The sequence below is a fragment of the Pseudorasbora parva genome, chromosome 8, assembly GCF_024679245.1.
Source record: "Pseudorasbora parva isolate DD20220531a chromosome 8, ASM2467924v1, whole genome shotgun sequence".
NCBI classification, from domain to species: domain Eukaryota; kingdom Metazoa; phylum Chordata; class Actinopteri; order Cypriniformes; family Gobionidae; genus Pseudorasbora; species Pseudorasbora parva.
In genome coordinates, this window is record NC_090179.1 from 6,592,965 (window position 1) to 6,616,180 (window position 23,216).

The 23,216-nt window shown below is 39.1% G+C and overlaps 1 protein-coding gene across 3 annotated transcripts; it reads right to left on the bottom strand.

Annotated features, from left to right (window-relative positions):
• Positions 1-312: 312 nt before the first annotated feature.
• taf15 (TAF15 RNA polymerase II, TATA box binding protein (TBP)-associated factor) lies at positions 313-23,165 on the bottom strand. Of its 3 annotated transcripts, none has more exons than XM_067450012.1 (16): positions 23,039-23,165; positions 22,522-22,555; positions 22,199-22,241; positions 19,093-19,162; positions 18,904-19,015; positions 12,405-12,538; positions 11,529-11,676; positions 7,826-7,860; positions 7,262-7,294; positions 7,015-7,124; positions 5,977-6,106; positions 5,792-5,890; positions 5,604-5,679; positions 3,810-3,895; positions 910-1,051; positions 313-834 (listed from the first exon to the last, which is right to left on the bottom strand). In XM_067450012.1, the coding sequence occupies exons 1-16, from the start codon at positions 23,046-23,048 to the stop codon at positions 795-797; spliced, it is 1,302 nt and encodes a 433-aa protein (XP_067306113.1). In that variant the 5' UTR covers positions 23,049-23,165; the 3' UTR covers positions 313-794. The 3 variants fall into 3 exon arrangements, with proteins under 3 accessions (XP_067306113.1, XP_067306114.1, XP_067306112.1); XM_067450013.1 differs by having other exon boundaries at positions 12,429-12,538; positions 19,093-19,165; XM_067450011.1 differs by having other exon boundaries at positions 19,093-19,165.
• Between the last annotated feature and the right edge of the window lie 51 nt (positions 23,166-23,216).

Below are 23,216 nucleotides of genomic sequence, written 5' to 3' on the forward strand. Positions count from 1 at the left end.
CCGTTTAAACAAACAAAAAAATAATAATATAAGTTACCTGGTTGCCTTAAAATGGACTTCTTTGAAATAAAAAAAAGAGATGTTTCATGCATATTGGGTTATTGTGTGTTTTATGATGACAGTGAAACATGCCAAATTGTGCTTTCATGATTTCACATTTGTTTGTTCAGATACAATAGTTGCACCATTCTGCTTTCACAGGCCTTTTTAAACACTGCTCTTAGTTTTTTTTGCAGTTGAATATTATTTACTGTACGGTGTGTAGCGTGTAGTTTTGAAATAGCCCGCCCCCCTCCTCAAGAGACAGAAACATTAAGATCAAAAGGGTGTTTAATATTTTTTGCAAAAAGAAAAACAAAAAGAAACAAGTAAAACAGTTTGTGTTGATTGATTTTTACAAAACAATAAGCATTTCACAAATCTATCACACACTAAATGCCGGATTCAACAATTCAGGAAATTAAAAAGTAACAAAAATAACATTTGGCCCCACCCCCTTCACCTAGAGCAAAATTATCCTTTAAAGCTGATCTGTGGCCCGTTTTGCCATTTCCTTAAAGGACTGAAGGTTAACAAAGTGGCGGCTCAGAGATCAAATTCATTCCCTTCCCTACACTCAGCCTTCCTCAGCCCCGCACAGTAGATTCAACATTTATGGGAAAAACTGCTTGTTTCAAACAGTATATGAAGGACGCTCATGCAACAGAAAGGTATGCAGACACAAACCTCTCCCCTTACCCTCTCAACCCCCACCCCACAATAAACAACGGTCTGGAATGGCATCCGCAAAGTCTTCAGTATGGCCGGCCACGTCGCTCTTCTCTGTGGTCTCCCCTTTGGGAAGGAGGCAAATGTTACACACCTCAAAGATTATGATTGACTGTAGAGTTGACTGTAGGGTTCTCATACCTTCCGCCCATTTTGTATCCACCTCCTCCACCACCACCATAGCCTCCACGGTCTCCTCCCCTGAAACCACCGCCGCCTCTGCCCCCTCTGAAGCCTCCACGGTCCCCGCGGTCCCCTCCGTATCCGCCCCGACCGCCGCGGTCTATGGAAAAAAAAGTGGCAACATCAATCTCTGCATGGTATAGTCCAGCAACTGGTTGGGTATCTACGGTGGCCCAGTAGTGCAGCCGTACTAAATTAAACCACAATGGAAATGCTCCTGACCACGGGGGCCTCTTGGAGTGCAAAAAAGTTTGTTTTACCATTGTATACGGACATGACATAACTCAAAATCACCTACAGGCACTATAGCGGCATATTTATACTCGTGAACGCTTTTACTCGCGTTTACGGCGCTTTATGCCCAAGGGAACGTCTCCCAATTCCACCAAGTGGTTGAAACAATTTTATGAATTAAAATGACTTTGGAATTTGAACATTTAATCTAGGGGTGGGCGATATCTCAATATTTAAAATAGAGATATTTTTTAAACTCGATATGGATTTGGACATATCGTATATATCGATATATTGTTTATATTTATTTCTGATTCCGCCACTTTGCTTGTTTGCCTTCTCTGTGCTGTGCTCGCGCCTCCCGCCTCGTTGCTTTTGTTCCCCCTCGCGTGTTGTCTCATTGAACACAGCGGCGTCCGCAAACAGGTTAGGATTAGTTATAATAAGACGCAGTTGCAATCATGTCAGTTTATGATTTGTGTCTAACTGATCGCATGGTTTTCGGTTAAAATATCAAAATGATCGCATATTTGAAAACATGTAAAAATTATTGCAATATCATTATTTTGTCAGCTTTATCACGGGATGATGAATAGGTCTATTCATGTTTTAACCATGAGGGAAAAACGCGACATCCCGGGTGTCCTGAGACACGCGGTGCTCTTCTGTAAGTCGTACTGTATCATATAGCCTACCTTCTGACATTCATATTTTTCGTTCTGTAACTGGAAACGAAGTGAAATTCAGCTCGTGTGATCCACACTACATGATCCGCATGATGAGTTTGAATTTTGTCAAACTCATGACAAACATCACTGTTTGAATTGATACAAATTTACCAGGAAGTGGTGTTATGACAATCAGTTTATTTTTATCTCAGGCATGCCCCCATCTTTCTGCAAAATGCTTACTGTTTACTTTAAGTGTAAAAAAGGGAGTCTTTGATTCATCTTTTGAAAGCATGAAATAAAGGAAAAGGCAATATTATTTATTTTCTTTTACAGTTAAATTATTATTATTTATGTAATCAGGGAGTTTTTTTTTTTAAATGTCGCAAAAGCACTTTGTTCCTACATCTTTGCACTTCAATAAAAAAAAAAAAGAATTTGTGGTATTTGGCATATTTGTTTTTGCTGTAGTTTTTAGGGTTATTTTTCCTGTAAAGATTGAGATATATTTTTTGCTCCATATCGCCCAGCCCTAATTTAAACAATGTTGTGCATTATTGTACTCTACAAACCTGACTCAATAAAAGCTGTGGAATTTGAACATGTCTGTTTTTAAATGTTAAGTCACTTTAATTCATTAAATTATTCATTTCTACCACTTGGAGGAATTGGCAGACGTTCCCTAGGGCATCAAGCGCGTATAACTATGCAGCTATAATGCCTGTAGGTGATTTTGAATTGATATTTAATGGTTACACACTTAAAACTGATCGTAGTGTTTATCTTTGTTAGACTGGCCAATCTATCAAGCAATGGCAAGGAAAACTAACTTTTTTGCACTCCGAGCCCCCCCTCGTGGTCAGGAGCATTTCTATTGTGTTGTGGTTTAATTTAGTACGGCTGCACTACTGGGCCACCGTAGGCATCCGCACAAACGTGGCTAAAACGGGTGTATTGACATTCCTAAAATTCACGGGCGGGGATGCGGACGGATAATTAACTCGTTGCGTTAGTAGCGTGGATGAAAAATGTCTCTGTCTAAATAACCATTACACATGCAACACTGATCTGCCATTTGACCATCACGTCACCACCACTATTGTTGACGCCTCTCGTAGCCCAGTTGGAGCGAGCGTTGCAAGAGTAGCTATGGATAAAGTAAAAGTAAAGTTGGCGAGTGGACAGCAGTGTTGGGTAAGTTACTTTAAAAAAAGTAATTATTAGCTACTAATACATCTTCAATAGTGTAATTACATTACTGTACAAATTACTCTCCAAAAAGTATTTACTTACCAATTCCTTTATCAACCTTTCAAGGTTAGACATGAAACGGCTTTTAATTAATTCAAATGAATATAAAACTACATAAATAACTTATTAACTGACCAAAGTATTACAAATGTGAGAAGGATACATACAAGCATGCATTTTAAAGTTAGACTTTAAATGTTGATGTTAAATCTACTTCTGCATTATGTATAATTATATTTGGTTCAAATACATTAGAAGTAACCAATTAAAATACAGAAAAATAAGTAATCCCCTACTTTACCTTTTCAAGGGCAAAGTAAATTACAGTAACTAATTACACCCAACACTGGTGGACGGAGTCTATCAAATGCTTGACGAGTCTTTAAAGTCACGTTAGCCTGTTTATTAGCCCATTCATGACTCGGCTGTGATGTTGAGAGATGTGCAAGATTAAAATCACTGATTAAAATGCTTTATTTTTTGTGTGTGTGATTTATGGCGGGCACGGATCGGGTAACGGGCCAAATATTACCGGGTCTAGGCAGGTGTGGATTTAATTTTGGTATTTTCACAAGTCAGATCTGGTGCTGAACTTCACGGTTACGTAAAATGTGCAGGACTCTGGCTTGATAGTCACAAGCCATTTCAGAAGAGTTGGGGTAATTCGCATCCTCTATTGTTGGTCACATTTCATTTCAAACTTACCACCTCCATAACTCTCGCCTTCTGGTTTCGGCGTTCCACACTTGTTGCATTCATATCTTCTGGCAAAGTTCATGTTTCCACAAGAGCTGCAAGGAGAGGTGCATAAATGAACACAATCCGACTACATATCCCTCTCTAAAAAACACGCTCTACATCAGTGCTTCTCAAATGGGGGTACGTGACGTCACGCCACGGGGATTTAAAACATGCATACATTTAAAAAGTGGCATCATGTAAAAACTCGTTATAATTATTTATAAATGTTTCAGGAAAAAACAAGTTCATAAAATTAATTTTAAATTTGATTCTTAAAAAGATATTTTAAGATGGATATTTTATTACTTTTTGTAGCTATGTCTGCTTTTATTTCAAATTAAGTTAGATTTCCTTTTGAGAACAGATCTTTACTATGATCCCAAAAGAGGATGGTATGTTGATCATCATTTAAAATGCTCAAAATGGTTTTGTTTTTCTTTTTTCAAATGTTTGAATTGTGTGTGTTTATCTGTTCCAAAGTTTAATAAAACAGACACCGATGGCCGCAAAAGTACACGGACCCATTCGTTTTTCGATTTAATATCAAGTAAAATAAAAATGGCTCATTTATTCATTTTTTTCTGAAAAATAAAAAAAAACGAGAATTCGGCTTGATTTTAAATGTTTAGTTTCAGGGATAGAATATGGATAAAAAGCTTGAATATTTGATTTCCACGTGTTGGCTTTCAATAAATCAATAAACCCCTTTCCGCTGATTGGTCAACCAAAGATCAACCCGTGCCGCTTTCAGTGTCTCCACGGACTGCAGAATAACAGTCCTCCGCTGCTGGACGGATTACTACATGAGCACTTCATCTTACCATAAATTTTTTTTTTAAAAAACTCCTCCTCCATTTCTCTTTTCTTCTTCCCGTTTCTGGTTTCTGCTACTCTGAGTAGTATATAGATCTTGGTATTTAGGGCACGTTTTGTGTTTTCTTTGCCTCTTCTTGACGGATCGCTTCCTGTACTCCTGAGTTGTAAGTCGCTTTGGATAAAAGCGTCTGCTAAATGCATAAGTGTAAATGTGAATTATTAAAGTGTGTAATAAACCCTCTCATCAAACAACCGGACTAATCCTTTGGCAGATTGCGCCGCAGGGACAAAAGTGTTTTCTTCTCTATAGGCATGGATAGGCTACGACAACCGACGTGCTAGAGAAATATAAGCTGATTATTTCAGAAATATTAATGTAGGTTACCTTGCATCTGCACCCACATAACCCATCAGCTTACTTCGACACATCACTGGTTTTATTGAGTTTACCTATCAAAATCTGTGAGGAAAAAGCTGTGTGAAAAACACTTGTCCCTGCAGTGTGAACTGTGTCAAAGCATTAGTCCGGTTGTTTGATGCAAGTTTATTACACACTTTAATAATCCGTCCAGCAGCGGAGACGCTGAAAGCGCCACGGGTTGATCAATCAGCGGAAAGGGGTGTTTCTTGAAAGCCAACACGTGGAAATCGAATATTCAAGCTTTTTATCCATATTCTATTCCCGAAACTAAACATTTAAAATCAAGCCGAATTCTCTTTTTTTAATTTTCAAAAAACGAAAAATGAATAAATGAGCCGCCTTCTAATTTTTCAACTTGATATTAAATCAAAAAATGAATGGACACAAAAGTACACAGACCCTGACGGCGCAGTGCTCTTTTTAAAGTTTTTTTTTTTTAACCAAAAATGCTTTGCACTGGTTAGGCTAGTTATTTCACACCACTGAAAAAAGATTGAGCCACTGCTCTACATGGACCGAACCTGTTGGGGCAAGGCCAGTCTCCTCCCCTGACATCAAACGAGGGACCGCCGCCAAAGCCACCTCTGCCTCGGAAACCTTTGAGCACAGACCAGCATGAAATTATTTTCATAACCCTTGTTTCAATCCAAACAAGACCAAATATCAAACTGGTTTCATTAGACAAAGAGTCCAGATTTCGAGAACGTACCACCGCGGCCTCCACTTCCTCGGCCGCCACCTCTCTGGGTGAACTCCGCCCTTCTGGTAGCAAACGACACCTTGATGGGTTTTCCTTTAAACTCCTTTCCTATATTCCAGGAAAACAAAATGGCATTATAATTAGGGATTATGGGGCTATCAAAGTCAGAGAGACCGCAAGGATGTTGCTCTTACCATCAAACCAATCAATGGCAGCTTTGGCTGAGGGTGGATCATCAAAGGAGACCGTGGCTTCACCCTTCAATCGTCCAGTGGCTTTATCAGAGTACAGATTGATCATGGGTAAGCCCGTCTTCTTATTGAGCTGTTTAAGAAATTGGTAAAGATTAAGCAACTTCACAACTGTAAATCCAGGTTATTTATGCCACTGAAGCTTTTGACTAGGGCTCTATGATTTTCATAATGCAGAAAACAGACAGAAAAAAGTGCAAGTTACTGTTTAATGTGGAATTTGGCAAATTTTGGAATAAATGAGGACAATAGAAAAGGAAAAAACCTTGGATTAGTGTGAATTACTACACCACAAAAAGACACTCATTACATTTACAAATTAAGATGGTTGCGTTTACGACATTTACCTGTTTTCAGCATCTGCCGTCTCATGAGAACATGCACTTACTCTGCATTTCACCATTTCATTTGAGAATTATAAATAAAATGAACGACCCTGGAGCATAACACCAGGCAATAAATCGCACTGCGAAATTTGTGGCAATAGCCAACAGTCCATTGTACGGGTCGAAATGATTGCTTTATGCCAAATCATTAGGATATTAAGTAAAGATCACGTTCCATTAAGACATGTTATAAATATATAACATGTATTAATAATAGTAATATACATTGCTAAGGACTTCATTTGGACAATTGTAAAAGGAGTTTCTCAACATTTATATTTTTACACCCTCAGATTCTTCAATATTTACAATAACAAATACAAGGGAAATCTTAGATATATAAATATCAATAAATAGAATAAGAAATTTGACCCTTATGACTGGTTGTGGTACAGAGTCACATCAGTATTTTAGAGGAAAAGGTACAGTGCTCTGCTTTGTTTGGCAAAGGAAGGGTTTAAATTCAATTACATTTTAAAATATTGAATGCTTTGAGATGATATTTTCCTGGATTAATACGAATGTAGTGTCAGTTTTAGTAATTTCAGAAATAAAGCCACAAACTGATTTTAGGGGGAAAAGAAACTGAACTTGCCTTTATGATTCCGATTTGTTTGAAGAAGTCACCCACTTCCTGAGTGGTGACGTCCTCTCCAAGACCTTGGACAAAGATGGTATTATTGTCCGAATTATCCTGATCGCCATCTGGAATAGGGAGAATATATTAATATCGGCGTCATGACACCATTACAATACATTCACACACCAAGGTAACCTTCACTACCTTCATGCAAACTCAAATAAAACCACTACATGCTCCCCCACTTCTCACGAGCACTTACCTCCATCATCCTTTTGACCATAGTCTCTGGGTCCTGAAAAACAACAAGACACGAAAGAGAAACACAACTTTGAGAACTTGCCATAAACCCTTATTTCAATACAAAGTGTATGAATAAAAGAAATCAAACCAAATTGATATGCTATGTAGATTTGACCTTTACAAAATGGCAGTTTAAGCTATGCACCAGTGTGTCCAAAATTGCTGCACCATTTCCAACAATACCTTTGTACACCAGGGCAAATTTCTGTGAGTCTAGCAAAAAATAAATCCAAGTATTCATGTTTCTAAATCATGTTGGTTCTTCACCATGTGCAGGTGGCATCCAGAAGACTGGCATTTAATTCATGCAATGATACCATTTTACAAGAGTAAAGCTGGGTAGTTGTTAGACTTTAGCCCACAAGAGCACTACCAGAGAGGACAGCAATAAAGACAATAAGGTGATGTTCCTTTGGATTGAAATAAAATAAAAAAGGTGGCTCAAAGAGTTCATTTGCCAGCTAATCTCTGTATTTCTTATCTCTTTTCCCCCACTGAGACAGTTCTGATGCTCATCACTTACCACCGTAATTTTTGTAGCCACCACGGTCACCACCACTGCAGAGGAAAAATTGAAGATATGATGGCTTTCCTTTGTTGAAACCTGGGAGCGCAAGGCTCCCTCTTTATCAGTATTCATGCCAAGGTTTACTACTGAGGAGGAAACGGCTCCCATTGACAGATAGGTTAAGGATGATGGGCCAAATGTACATAAACATTTAAATAGAAACCAAAAGGCAAGCCTCTTTCCAAATTAGAATGATTTTGGATGAACTTCAAGATTTGATGCGCTCTGAATTGAGACTGTGACGTAACTAAAACCAGAGAAGAGCACAGAGGACAACCTCCCTGCTCCCTCTTTCATTTTTCAAGAAACAAAACTAGATTTGCTGTGGCACTCGTGTAGAGAAGCACACATTGTCTTCCATTATGAGTGCTTATGAGCTCCAAAGGCTGTGGTCCAACTTTAATTTCACTCACTTTGATACCTGTAGTATAAAATGTAGACCAGTTAACACAAAAAGAAACAACACCGTTACAGACAGCGATTCATGTGGAGTGACTGAGAACTGTTCCTTGTAGCCGAACCTTCCTATGTGAACACGCTCCCAAAGGGAAGCAGGAAAAGTTGATGGGAACAAATGGAGACCAGAAGAAATGAGCATTAAATTAACTGAATTCGACCAGTCGTTCCCAATCCTCCAATCAGCTTCTGTGGGTAACTTCTGTTTTTGTTGGCCTTTTTTCTTCCAAAATTAGTATTTGACTTAAGGGAAACGGACCGATCAATTTGGCCTTGAAAAAGTGTAAGCGGAGTCTCTCCATAATTAGCCACGCTTTCATTTAGGGCTGTCACTAATCACTTTAGTAAATCAAGTTTTCGTTTTTTATTAACTTGAGTAAAAATAAACCCAAGCAAAGACTTAAACCTTTAAAATTAATTTATAATGAGATTTGATTCAAATAAAAGTAACTGTTCTATAAAACCATATTACTTGCATTTGAAAACTTAATGATTACCTTATCACAGTTTCATTTTTGGGGTGAACTATCCTTTTAATGTGATGTTTATCTGCTGACCCCCAGGGCATCCTAGATGTCGGTGTGTTTGTTTCTTCAGTAGAACACAAATGAAGATTTTTAACTTATAAAGTTGCTCTTATAATGCATGTCAATGGGGTTTACTTCTTTGAGTGATTAAAAAAAAAAGAAAAAGAAAAAAAGCCCTGTGGCTTGTGGAGACACATTGATGTCTTAAAGGGTTAGTTCACCCGAAAGTGTAGGTCATTAACTCATCACCCTAATATTGTTCCACACCAGTAAGACCTCCGTTGATTTCACACACAGTTTAAGATATTTTATTTTTAGTCCGAGAGTGTATGCCCACTATATGTTCATGTCCAGAAAGTGAATAAAAACATCACAGTAGTCCATATGAGACATCAGTGGGTTGATTACAATCTCTTGAAGCATCAAAAATACATTTTGGTCCACTGGACTTCATTCAGCATTGTGTTCTCGGCTGTGTTCGTTTTCAAAAACCTCAAATAAAGATTCAAACGGTTATGAATTGATTCATGATTAGGATTGTGTGCTAAACTGCTGAAATCAGGTGACATTGGCGAGCCGAATCATGAATCGATTCGCTGATTCATGACCGTTTGAATCTTTATTTGAGGATTGAAAATGAACGTGAAGACAATGCTGAATAAAGTAGTAGTTTTTGCTATTTTTGGACCAAAATGTATTTCCGATGATTCAAGAGACCCTAATTAACCCACTGATGTCTCATATGGACTACTGTGATGATGTTTTTATTCCCTTTCTGGACATGAACAGTATAGTGTGCATACACTTGCATACGCTCTCGGACTAAATATAAAATATCTTAAACTGTGTGAAGATGAACGGAGGTCTTACGGGTGTGGAGCGACATTAGGGTGAGGAGTTAGTGACATACATTTCATTTTTGGGTGAACTAACTGATTAATTCTTCAATTAATCTTCTAATTGAAGACCCAAATCGTCATTTGTTTTCTACTGAAGAAACAAACACCTACATCTAGGATGCCCTGAAGGCAGGCAGATAAACATCACAGTTTCATTTTTGGGTGAACCTTTAATTTGTGTCAAGTAATGAATTATAACCAGTGCCTGCAGAGGACACCAGCAACCTGGTGATTGTTACACTTTACAGCAGATCAAATCCTTGTTTGGCAAAATGACAATACATACTTAACTTCAGTTAATCTTCAATATTTAGCCACTTAACCAAATGAAAATACTACAGCCAATGTAAACTCTTGAACAAGAACATTGGGGAAATCAAAACATGCTTACTCAGAGCGAGGGTTTAAACTCATTTTGAAAACGAGACTGCATACTTTGAAAACGAGACTGCATACTTTGAAAGATAATGATGTATTGTCCTGTATTGGCATTGCTTTATAAATTATTTGCCTGACGAATCTAATGAAATGGAGCACAAGGGTCGAGCGATCTCTCCCAAGTTGGCATCAGGCGAGGCCTACAGATAAGTGCGTGGATATGATTTATGGCCGATGACATCGGGGGTTTGCGTTTGAGTGTTGATCTCCATTAATATGCCGTGAGAACGTGCAGAGCTGAAAGGGCTTGAAGAGCATTTGGCTTTAGATGTAACTAGAGGATATAGCGCTGAGATATCATCAGCACAAACGATCCCAAGTGGTTGTGGCATGATCCGCACTGCTGTTTCTAGTTGAAATGAGTCTCGCGGTCCAGAGCGAAACATGCTGAAATACCTCAGTCCGCCATTTGATTATCATTGGTTTAGTTTGTGTAAAACATCTAGTAGCCTATAATGCATTTGGCGTTAGTGTTATTTTTAACGTTTAAATTGTTCATTAAACAGGATTGAGTGTAATTTGTATTGTAATGGCATCATCTATCTGCCCAACCCTATGGCGCACATTGAGTTCCCAAATGAACGTTAGAAGCAACCCAAACTCACTTGTTTGGGTTGCAAATGACATTTATGTGGAGCAGCATTTACTGTGAACGGAGCCGCTCTGAGGCACACCACGCGTGTAAATAAAGGCGCGCATTTATGACTGCGCATTCATGATAGCACTTTGCTATATTATTGTTTTTACACTTTGTGCAGCCTAAGAAAAACGGTCTAATGCATTTCAAGGATTCCCATCTGTTGAATAAGTCACTTTTCCGGCATTTTGCCGGTTACTCGACACGGGTAACGGGCAAATCAAGGATTTTTTTTTTTTTAATGGAGTACTCCAATTTCAAAAACAAGGAATTGTGACAGCCCTACTTTAAGTCAATTCACAGCTCAGTCTTCAAGACATTTAAGATCTCACCAATTCTAGAGCAGATGAAACCTTGAGGGAAATATCCATAGATTGTGTGTGTGTGTTTTGAGCTATAACATGTCCCATATGTGAATGATGCATTTTGATGCATATGTACTGGAAATGGAGAAACCAGGGCTACTGTGGCCTAGAAGATATTTATAAGCATCCAACAACTAACTGCAATAAGTTGACCACATTCCTTTGGGTGGAGTGTCACTTCACAGAAACAAACAGATGCTGGGTCCATTAAGAGTACATCCACTTCAAATAATAAAAGTAAAAGCCAAATTTAAAAGAATGAAAATGCACTTAGACCTGAAAGGATTTTTTTTTTCAACTGAGTGCTGAAATACCTTGTGGGGTGGGCACACTTACCCCATACCGGAGGGTGGGCCTCCTCGGCCACCTCTGTCAAAGCCTCCACGGTCATAACCACCCCGATCAAAACCCCCACGGCCTCTGCCCCTGAAACCCTCAGCCCTGTCCGAGCCACCATCGTCGCCATACCTGCGGGGGGCATCACCTGAGGGGAGGGGGGGTAACGTTTAAAGGCGTTCACACATCTGGCTTGTCTGGAGCTCTCGTTTCGGAACATGCCGCATTTTCGACTTTAGTTCGGTTCGTTTAGGCAAAAATGAACACCAAAACAATCGCTCCGAGATTGCCTGAATGAGGCAGTCTCAGGCCAATTGAAAACAAACTCTAGGGCGGTTCGGTAGAGGTGAAAGTAATCCACCCGACAGACTAAGCGGAATCAAATCATAACGGGAAAGAGTTATATAAAAAGGGACTATGATTCTGAAAACCTAAGAGTGCCTCTTCTTGAAATGTGTTTGCTCTTATGCATTGCAAGAATGCCATCTAGCATCCACCCCGCTCTATCTGCATTATAACAGTTTTAAGTATAATAATATTAATATAAATGCATCTGTTAGAGCGGGAATAGCGTCTACATTCGTAGAAATGTCCCAACAGCTACAGATGAAGCCACGAGCTCGTGGAGCAAACCTGTCAATCATCTTGATGGATGACGCAGAGATAAGAGTTTTGCTCACGTGTGACTTGTGTGAACACATTTTGGGGCATTCAAAATTTTGCCTTGTGAAAGCGAATCGAACCAAGAAGAAAATGCTTTATTGTAACAAATTTAGTCACTGTTTCAGAACAAAGTAAACTATCTACAGGTCTGAAAATGCCCAAAGACACAATGTGATTAAATTTGTACAGAGCAGCACATTACGAAAAGATTACCATCGTTGCGTCGCACATAGCCACCTTGAGAGCCCCCATAGGAGCCGCTGGACTGCCCATACGCTCCTCCACCTGCACCGGCCGCAGCCGGCTGCCCGTAAGATCGAGGCTGCCCGTATGACTTCTCACCATAACTGCAACGAGATAGAAAGGAGGCAAGGGGATTTCATAAGTTGGTGTGGGTAAAAGTATGGCTTTTCCAGTGCATTATTGATTGTCCACAGAAACAGCTTTTCACAGCAGTCAGGTCACCCTATGGCACGTGTGGCTAGGGCTGGGCGGCATATCGAGTTTGTACAACATATATTTTTCAGAAACGATTGAGAACAAGGCAAAACTGTTTATATTGATATACAGTAGATCGATAAGAGTGCATCTAAATAATAGCAGAGTTGGCAGAATGAGCTGAAGCAGGTAAAGTGCAAGATACGATCGGTCCTAATATGAAACTTTCTATTAAGGGCTTCAAAATAACTGGTAAGATATAGTTAACAGGTTAAAGTCCTCATGATTCAAAATCTTCCAAGTCCCGTATTTTTCGCATGCATTTTTGCATATTTGTGATTTGAAAAATGTCAAAACACAGAGACCTTGCAAACCGAGTCCGATGCGTATTAATGAATGTTACGGTAAAATTAAATAAAAAATAATTACGTATTCAAGTATTAAGGATGATTTCTTCCACTCTTCTTAAAGAGAAAAAAAAAGAAGAGGAAATGGTGTCCATCCACTCCTGCGATCATGTAAAGGGGCAGCGGGATTATCCAGACCGGTTTAAAGTTTACTTTCGAGCGTCAGTGGCTCAGTTTGATGCTTTGCCAGCGATACTGGAGACACATATTAAAAAGACCAATTTCTGTGCATCCATTGATCCTGGACAGAGACTGGCAGTATATGTCTAAGGCTTTAGACGCAAAGTTTACAGGGACTTGGTGTGCTAATTATGGCTGTGATAAAATATACATGTAGTATTTTAAAAACAATATGTATGGAGGCTCTGAGTTTTTAATATTGACCGACCGATATATCAGATTCCTGATATTTAAGCATTTTCCCATAATCGGGTATCGGTTTTGTAATATCAGATTTCCTGTTAAATGGCGCCGTCTTGAGGACGTTTTGAGAGTTGCATACAAGCGCACCATTAGGACTGCGTCTGAGGGGAGATGAGCCAACAGCGGATTTCAAAGGTAATATAACCTACATCGTTTAGTTAATAAACTTTGTTTAACATAACCACAAATGTTATGAGATATGTAGTTACGCTAAGTAGAGACAAACTCACAATAGACGTAACTTCACATGAATGAAATAAAACAGCCATGAATGAGATCATGTTGGAAATAAAAGCGCCAAACTTATTTCTGTCTGTTTCTCACCGAGTTGTTGCTCCAGCATTCAGGCTAGTCACTGTATGTAAACAAGACCGCCTTGTTTAAAACATTTCATTAAATGAGTAGGGCTCTGTTATGGAAGTAAAACTGTGCCACTGGATTTTGAATTCAAATTTTTAGCACTGAATTTTTTTACATCGAATTTTTAACACTGAATTTTATTTTGCATCTAAATCAGACTTTGAATTTTAAAAGCCATCGAATTTCTAGCTCTGTTTTTTTTGCCTATGACATTTTTTCAATGTTTAAAAAAAATTCAGTGTAAAAAGAAATTCAACGTCTCAAAAAATTCAGTGTAAAAAAATTCAACGTCTCAAAAGATTCAGTGTTAAAAAATTCAACGTCTCAAAAGATTCAGTGTAAAATAATTCAACGTCTCAAAAAATTCAGTGTAAAAATATTCAGAGTCAACATCCGGGTAACCAAGGAGAAGCAATCGATCCCTGTATCAAATCATCCAACATCCAGCCAATCATTTACGCTCCATTGGTCATGTGACGCTGAAACAGGAAGGCGGGGAACAGGGCCGTTTCTAGCCTTTCTGGCACCCTAGGCGAGATTCATATGTTGCATATGTTTTTTTTAAACTTCAACTTATTAAGTAAATATGACTTCCTTATTTCATGGGCATATTGTACATGCATTAATCGAATAATGTAGGTTTATTATCTCTGAGATCACAGATGTTGGGGGTTCGGGGGCATGCTCCCCCGAGAAAAATTTGATTTCTATGATCTACATATGTGTATTTTAAGATGTTCTGAAGGCCAAAAAATTAGATAACAATAGCTTGAAAACCATGTCACTCGGCGCCGCTGCGGATTGAAGAACACACTGACACAAAGACTAAAAGACGGGACGAAGCAGTAGCCGAAGCCTTGCGCCAGTTTCATGTTTTAAAGGTTAATCACATATTTTTTTAAGGGGGGCTGATGCATAAGTTCATAAAAAAGGGCCTAGTGATGCCCATGGTTATGACAGTATTAGCCTACTTGATCAATTTACACTAAACAGCTATCTCTGATGTAAAAAAAAATTATTCAAATTAACTGCTATAATAATGTTCTGCACCTGAAATGAGCATGGCGTGTGGTCCGTCCAGTACTAATATTCAGTGTAATGTTTTGCTCAACGTTATGATAGAGGGACCAGCTTAGTAGAGAACAAGTAACCAATAAGTAGGCTATACCTGTATATTTCGCTTTCTTTTTACGATACTGAGCCCCTGATGGCTTGGACCTTTTCATGATGATGAAACTAAAGCACGCTGTACCGAGTAGAAATATAGTGTGGCCCCTTTAAGAGTTGAGCGCGCTCCCTGCAAACGAAGTCTGCATTTTGTGTATGTGCGCACTGACTCTTGAGCTCCCATGTGTGGGGATTATTTTCTGTTTTCTGTTGCTAACAGTTATTTTGTTTTATTAAGTAATGATGTGGATGGAAAGGGAGTTTGTGATGAGAGTTCAGCGGGGAATAAAGTGCGATCTGTTTGATGTTAATCGCCTCCGTGTTTGCATCCACTCCAGTTACATTAAGTGAGCTATCCACATTTTTCACTCGGACACAAGCGTTACAACGCCACGGATGACGACGTTCCCTGCCGCCCTCTACATGATCTCATTTCATTACAGCAGCGCCACTATCACCATGGCGACTTCACTCCAATAATCGCAACTAATCATAATGCCTTAAAATAGCAAAAGTACGAAATATTAATAATAAAATATATATGAAATAACTAAAAAATCTTGTTGGGGCGGGGACTCATTGACGCCCCCCAGCTGTTGGCGCCCTAGGCGACCGCCTAGTTTGCCTATGCCTAGAAACGGCACTGGCGGGGAAGCTCACTTCAGGTGAGCTCCAGAGCTCAGCAGCATGGCTCAGAACACACACGATGGCGCTTCAGTGAGTTTACTCATGACCAATGGAGCGTAAATGATTGGCTGGATGTTGGATGATTTGATACAGGGATCGATTGCTTCTCCTTGGTTACCCGGATGTTGACTCTGAATATTTTTACACTGAATTTTTTGAGACGTTGAATTATTTTACACTGAATCTTTTGAGACGTTGAATTTTTTAACACTGAATCTTTTGAGACGTTGAATTTTTTTACACTGAATTTTTTGAGACGTTGAATTTCTTTTTACACTGAATTTTTTTAAAACATTGAAAAAATGTCATAGGCAAAAAAAAACAGAGCTAGAAATTCGATGGCTTTTAAAATTCAAAGTCTGATTTAGATGCAAAATAAAATTCAGTGTTAAAAATTCGATGTAACAAAATTCAGTGCTAAAAATTAGAATTCAAAATCCAGTGGCACAGTTTTACTTCCATACTCTGTGCGCTCTTTTTACCTGGATGTGGCATTTGGATGATGTGGTCTTTTATGGCTTCCTTTTTTATGGGCCAACAATGAAACTATTAGTTCTGGCATCTTTGAAGAGTGTTGACAACAAACCGAGCAGAACATTGTCAGTAGGGATGCACCAAAATAATTCTTGGCCGAAACCAAAAAAGAAGAAACCAAAGCCGAAAAATACAGATCAAACTAAAATGTTTGACTCGACCGCACTCGTGTACATTAATAATGTACAGGCCTACTGGCCTGCAGAAAGGGACAGAAATTGAATAAAGTAATCAAATGTAAAATAACTGCATATTTAACTGTTTAAATGAAAGCTTAATCCTTATTAAACTTACAAAAGCTATTCAATCAAGAGCAGTGAGTGATGTCAAACTAAATATAAGGACATCACTCCGGCAGCAGTAAAGGCCACTGCGCCTTTAAGACCTGATGCAGGGTCGACTGTGCATACTATACAGTTCACTATGTCTGCTGCGATACTCATCAAGATGGACATGTTGACATATTTGTGCGAGTTTGTCCGTTTAAGCGCAAGACTTGAAAGATAACTCAACATTTGCGCGCTCTCGGATGATGCACACACAGCGTCAGATCTTCTCAGAGCGCGCGAGTGATGACGGAGAAAATGACTGGTCATATGCGCACATACGGCAGCACACCGCCACCTGACGCGCACATTATATACACGCGAGCTCAATTTTGAATTGACTGAAAGATGAGCTGCACGAAAGCGCTCTGTGGTGCGGCAGGATTTTAAACAACTTCCTGAGTGGCCGCGGACAGGCGCTGAATGCTGCCGCTGGTGTGTGTACACTCATTGAACATGTTCAAATTTTAAAGGTGCGGTGTGTGAAGCGCCCTTAAAGGGGTCGCACACCGATGCTCAGCACAGCGCCGCGACACGTCTTTAAAAAATTTGAGCACCCCCATATTGCCAAAATGGTAAGATCCTCGTTTCATAACACCCACGAAGATTCGACCGTGAGATCGGTGGTCGAATCAGGCTCCGCATATCGATGCATCGAATCTTCGACTATTCGGGGTCACCCCTACTCATTTCACTTGGAAATAAGTCACAGCACTGAAGAAAACTCACTCGCTACTTCCGGTTTACTGGGACTTTAAAGCATCTTGCCCCGTCAGATGCTCAGAGATACTTGTGCATATAAATACATGCAGTGTTTAATGCGCTTGAAATGTGGTGCTTTCCCAGTGCATAACTTACATTTAACTGGTATATTTCCCATCTGTAAATGTTAGAAAGTCATAAAAATGTCCATTGTGCTGTCAGGAGAGGACGATCCTTCTACATTTGAATCTCCGCTGAAATTCAGGCTTCAGTGTGTGAGCTGATGCGTGCCAAACGGAAGAATAGGAGCGCAATCATTCGACTAAAATACACAAAAATTTCTAAAATATTTGCTTTTAGACAATTAATGTGCCATGTGTGAAATCGTAAACCTACATACAAATATATTTATGAAAGTGTCCATTATGGGATCTGGGATAATCAAATATAGGCTAGGATGCTTTTGTTTTTATTTTTAGTTTAATAAATGTAAACTTTTTTTGGGCATCATGCGAAAATTTTAAAATACAGATTTTTTTAACCAAATAGAAAGAAAAAAAAAGTAGAAAATACCGGGATATATACAGTGTATTGCTATTCAACCAAAAAAATAACAAATATATGATTTTTGGCCATATCGTCCTGCCCTGCCTGTGATTTTAGGGCCTTGCCCCATGCCAGGCATGGCCTCACCTACACCATTTCATATGAAATTGATCAGGTTTGGAGCTAAACAAGGCCCATCAGGAGCCATGTCTCAAATCCATGTTTTACAGTAACAACTATGGCGACACAAATACTGAAATTCAAAGGTAAATGGTTGTTACTAAAAGCCTTAAGATTAACAAAAAGGTTAAACTCGGTTAAATAAAAGATCTAAACCACTTAATGTAGCACTTTTGTGGCTTTAAATGAAGCCAAAATTGTAACACGACTGGAAACAATATCCAGTTTCAGCAAAGAGTCAATATTGTGCCTCCTTAAACAATATTTGCAGCTAAAGTGCCAAACTTAACAGAAAAAAGAAGATCTTGCTTGATTGACACAAGGACTCAAGAGGTTCGTGACGAGCAGTTTTCTGCATGTCATCAGCAATAGAGGTTTAAAGGGATAGTTCACCCAAAAATGAGCCCGTGATGTTTATCTGCTGACCCCCAGGGCATCCAACATGTAGGTGTGTTTGTTTCTTCAGTGGAACACAAATGAAGATTTTTTTTATCTTCAACCACTGCACTACACACACATATATACACATACACAATATATATACCAAAAAGTATTTTCGATGCTTCAAGAGACTCTAATTAACCCGCTGATGTCTAATTTGGACTACTCTGATAATGTTTTTATTCCCTTTCGGGACATGGACAGTATAGTTTGCATACACTTGCATACGCTCTGACTAAATATAAAATATCTTAAACTGTGTTAAGACAAACGGAGGTCTTACTGGTGTGGAACGAAATTAGGGTGAGGAGTTAATGACATGCATTTCATTTTTGGGTGAACTAACCCTTTAAAAATCTTAATTTGTGCTCTTCTGAAGAAACAAAGACATCTACGTGTTGGATGAACTGGGGGTAAGCAGATCAACTTCATTTTGGTAAACTAACTCTTTAAAGCTTGATACACGAGGTGTGTCTGTAATGGAGAAGTCAGATCTCTTACCCAGGTGAGGCGTCAGAAGCCTGTTGTCCATAGCTTTCCAAGCTCGGCTGCGCCTGCGGTTGACTGTAGCCAGCGGAGGAGTATCCCTGAGACGACTGGCCATAACTCTCTCCTTTAAGAAGCAAGCCAATTACACAACATCCTTTTTTATCTGACCGATTCATTCATATCAAGTTAGAGATCACATACCACCAGCCTGTCCATAACCACTAAAGCTCTGTGCACCGTAAGAGCCACTTCCATTCCCCTGACCATATCCCTGCTGGAAAAACAAACCATCATTGAGCTAAAACACTATGAAGGTGCAGATTAACAAGTCATGAATCCTATATTAGCGGTTTGCAAATAGTCCAAAATGCAACTGCTCGACTTCTCACTGGCATAAGTAAAATGAGCACATTACTTGTGCTCTCTGCATTGGTTGCCTGCGTGTTTTAGAATAGCGTTTAAAGCCCATCTTTCAAGTTGAAGATCACTGTGAATTAACCTGTAGATAAATAGTATAGGAACTCTACTTGCGTGAAGAAATTAATCATAAATGTGCATTTTTTTTAAAGACATTGTGAGTAAAATTACTTCCGTTGTGAAAAACGCTCTGATCGGAAGTGAAGCAACGGCCAGTAAACATCGTCTCTTTGTAATGGAGTCAGACAGCGAAGAGGTTGCAGTTGGGATAAATGTCAACTCTTACGATGGGCTATTGCCGTATAATTACGAGCCGCCTAGGCGAGAGAGGGGTCAGGGAGAGTTAAGGGGAAGGGTAAATGGACAGAGGAGAGAGATAGAGTTGTGGTGTGAGGAGAATCAGTTGAGAATTGGGCAGGTGTCTTGGTGAGTGACCACAGCTAATTGTGGCTAACGTTGTCTCCATGTTTATCACATTGCAGTATCTTTAATAAATCATATTTATCAATATTTCTGTCGACGGTGTTGTTTTTCAAGCATCCATGTAAATTGTCACCATCTATGCCAGCAATACGCATCTTAAAATAATTAATTTAGATCCCAAATTTTAAGTGAATGTTGTAGGATGTAGGCTATAGCTTACACCTGTGACGGTCAGATAGGGATAGACATTCTGTGCATTTCAACACAACATAGTTTATCGTGAAATTTTGTAGAAATTACTAGCTGATGTTTAATCATTAACTGCTTTTAGACGTAGGTGTCCGCATGTTCTGCTTCTGCAGAATTGGGCCGTATATCTGAACAACATAACCGGACAGCTGGAATGCCGAGCTTAGTCGGCTGATATACTACTCACCTCTTCGTATTTCCGACGGACATACTGTAAATGAGCTCACATGTACTGTGGAGTACGTGTGTGAAAGCAGTTAGTCTTTCGGCTAGGACGGGAACAGGCTGTTCATGTAAACACAGTCATTGTAACAACGATCTTTTATTGATTCACCATTGAGACAACAGAATTCACCATTGTGACAAGTCAAACCTACTATAACTATAATTACGATAACGACTATTTTCTGTTTCCACCTCTCAGACTATGTAAACCCACGCTGAGAGCCAACGCTGCAGCGACTATGTTTGCCTGTCGTTGCGTCATATGACGCGTTCTCTGGGAAAAGGCAGGTTTTTGGAGCGTAGCTAAGAACAGGCACTGTTTTTATTAATTTCTGCCCGTGGGTGTTGTAAAACATATGTATTCTTATGTATGTCTCTTTAAATTTACATTTTCATACACTATTCTGTATAAATTAAGTTATAAAATTAAATTGAAAGATGGGATTTAAGGTTTTACTCACTTTGAGGTATAGAGTCTGGGATCGTGACGTAAGCAACGCAATGCATTTTGAGACTTTAGGTCACGGAGCCCGCTGTCGATACTGTGTTGTATAGGAAATTGACGCTTTTAGTTCTAAAAGTAGAACTAATTCAGCTAAAAACAGTTATAATGGTGAACACGTGTTGTGTCATTAACTGCCATAATCGCACTCACGACCGGAGAGAAAACCTAATCGCAAATGGAGTGTGATTGTTTAGCTTTCCCTCCTGGAAACAGCACTTTGGATCTCATTCGTGGACTTTAGGACACAGACACTACATAGCGAATGTGTAGTAGTGAAGGTAGACGTAAAAACTTGTGTTAGATAGTTAAAAACACATTCTAATGGTGTACGCTTGCTGTGTTATGGACTGCTATAGCCGCTCTCGTGAACTGCGTGGGGTTAAAAACCCTCAAATGACGTGCAATTTGTCAGTTTACCAGCTTGGAAACAACAGGTGAAGTTGAAAGTAAACCTCAATAAAAATAAACAGCTTATCCAAAATATGTCTTTATAATTTGTGTTTATTTATTTATTTATTATTCATAACCGATATATTACAGATTTATGATTTCTGAACCGCATATACGTAACGTTACGCCATAAATAATGTAAACACATCTGGAAATTCTTCATTGCTTCTCTCAGTAGAAGGACTTGTACTTCCACCTTTTAAGTCCAGTAAAACTGTTTAGTACTGTAAGGCTAAAGTTGCGTTCACAATTCAAATAATTTCAAAGCTGCATCACAAGCCATACTCATATGTTATCCCTTATGATTACGTTACACTATGAAATTGCGATATGATATATGTTGATTAAACAAATGACCCACAGGCTGAGATCAAGCAATATTATTTTAAATATCAGATACAGACCTTTTCGTTAGGCTATATTAAAAAAAAAAACTGCGAAAGAGAAAGCAATGTGTAGTCCTGTGTGTGGTGCGATAGACGGCCGTATGATTTCTGATTGTATGAAATTAGATGAATATGTGCAATGTCCTGGCATTACGACTGAATGCTCATGTACGCAAGAGATTCAAATATTAGTACATTCATTCCAAGTGAGTGCAAGCAGTTCTTAAATAACGCGAATACAGTGTTTTTTTTCTCTAGTGATTCGTATTTGTTATCATTGTACGCTCCTGAGCGTGACCTAAAACATGGCGGCGGCTGCCCAGAATGCAACGCGCAGTGACGTTGATTCCCAGACTCTATTAAAACTTGACTTAAAAGTGCTAAATGTGCCCAGATCACAGCTAAAAAGGGAGACCAGGCTTTTGCCATAGTCAGTCCCAAATTGTGGAATAGCCTAATGTCAACTATTAGACCAGGCTTTACAGAATCTCAAAACTTAAATCCAACCTTTTAGAGAAGGCCTAGTTTTACGTAAGGTATAATTGGATGTCTGATTTGCATTGTTTTGATTGGTAATCAGTTTTTTTTTGTACAGCACAATAGTCAGCGATTGCGGTTTTATTGTGCTAAATATAACTAAAGCAAGCATTACCTGTCCACTTTGAAAGCCTTGGGATCCACCATAAGAGCCGTAGCTGTACAATAAAGAACAACAAGTTACACATCCAGAAACAAACACACTTTGGGGGAACCTGATGGCATCAGCTTTAATCTTCACAGGCTATAATTTTTACGATTAAGAAACCTTAGCGCCACATCTACATATTTACTTACCTGCATTAATTATTAGTATTACAAACACACACTCATATATACACATACACATATACATACATATATACACATATACAAACATACATATATATAGAGACACACACACACACACACACATACAGTAAGTTAAGCATCACTTGCCTTTGTTGAGCGCCAGGCTGGCCGTAGCCTGAATCTACGAAAAGAAACAGAAATAAATAAGCACACCATTTGATGTGTAAACAGGTAAACAGAACTGTAACGGATAGGTTTAAACGAGTTTCACTCAAACGTCAATCGACCGCTCGTACAGCCGTGTGTGTGTGTAACGCTAACCATCAGATAACTGCTATGCTAACGATCTCACCACGCCACACCATGAGCACGGCGGCTAAACGCCCATCCACAGCTTTCACATCAACACACTGGCCGACTCGCTGTGTAGACTTAAACATATAAGAGTTTGTTTAAAGAGCCTTATATTTTCTGTCGTCAACATACTTTCACATTTAAGCAATAGCAAATCCCGCGCCGTCGGTTTAGCCGCTAATGCTAACGCGCCGCGTTAATTATCCTTTATGTCTCACAACATCGAAAAGCAAACGAATAAAGATTATTTACTGCGTTATAGGTGCTATTATATGTTACGTGTATAAGTGTGTTTGTTTTTTTTTTTTACCTGAGGCCATCTTTCTGCAGGAAATAAAACGAAATGACCACCAATTCCAAAATTAAGAAATTAAAAACCCGGCACGAGCGAAACGCGCACTGCAGCTCTTATGAACTTTGACCCGAGAGCGGATTGTACCATCTACTTAGCGGGAACGCTTGGACGCATCCATTTTATGTGGCACATA

Coding starts and splice junctions, on each gene's coding strand:
- taf15 (XM_067450011.1), bottom strand. Junction 11,677..12,404: donor CTATGTGCGACGCAACGATG/GTAATCTTTTCG, acceptor CCCTCCCCTCAG/GTGATGCCCCCCGCAGGTAT. Junction 3,896..5,603: donor GACTGGCCTTGCCCCAACAG/GTTCGGTCCATG, acceptor CTCTCCTTGCAG/CTCTTGTGGAAACATGAACT.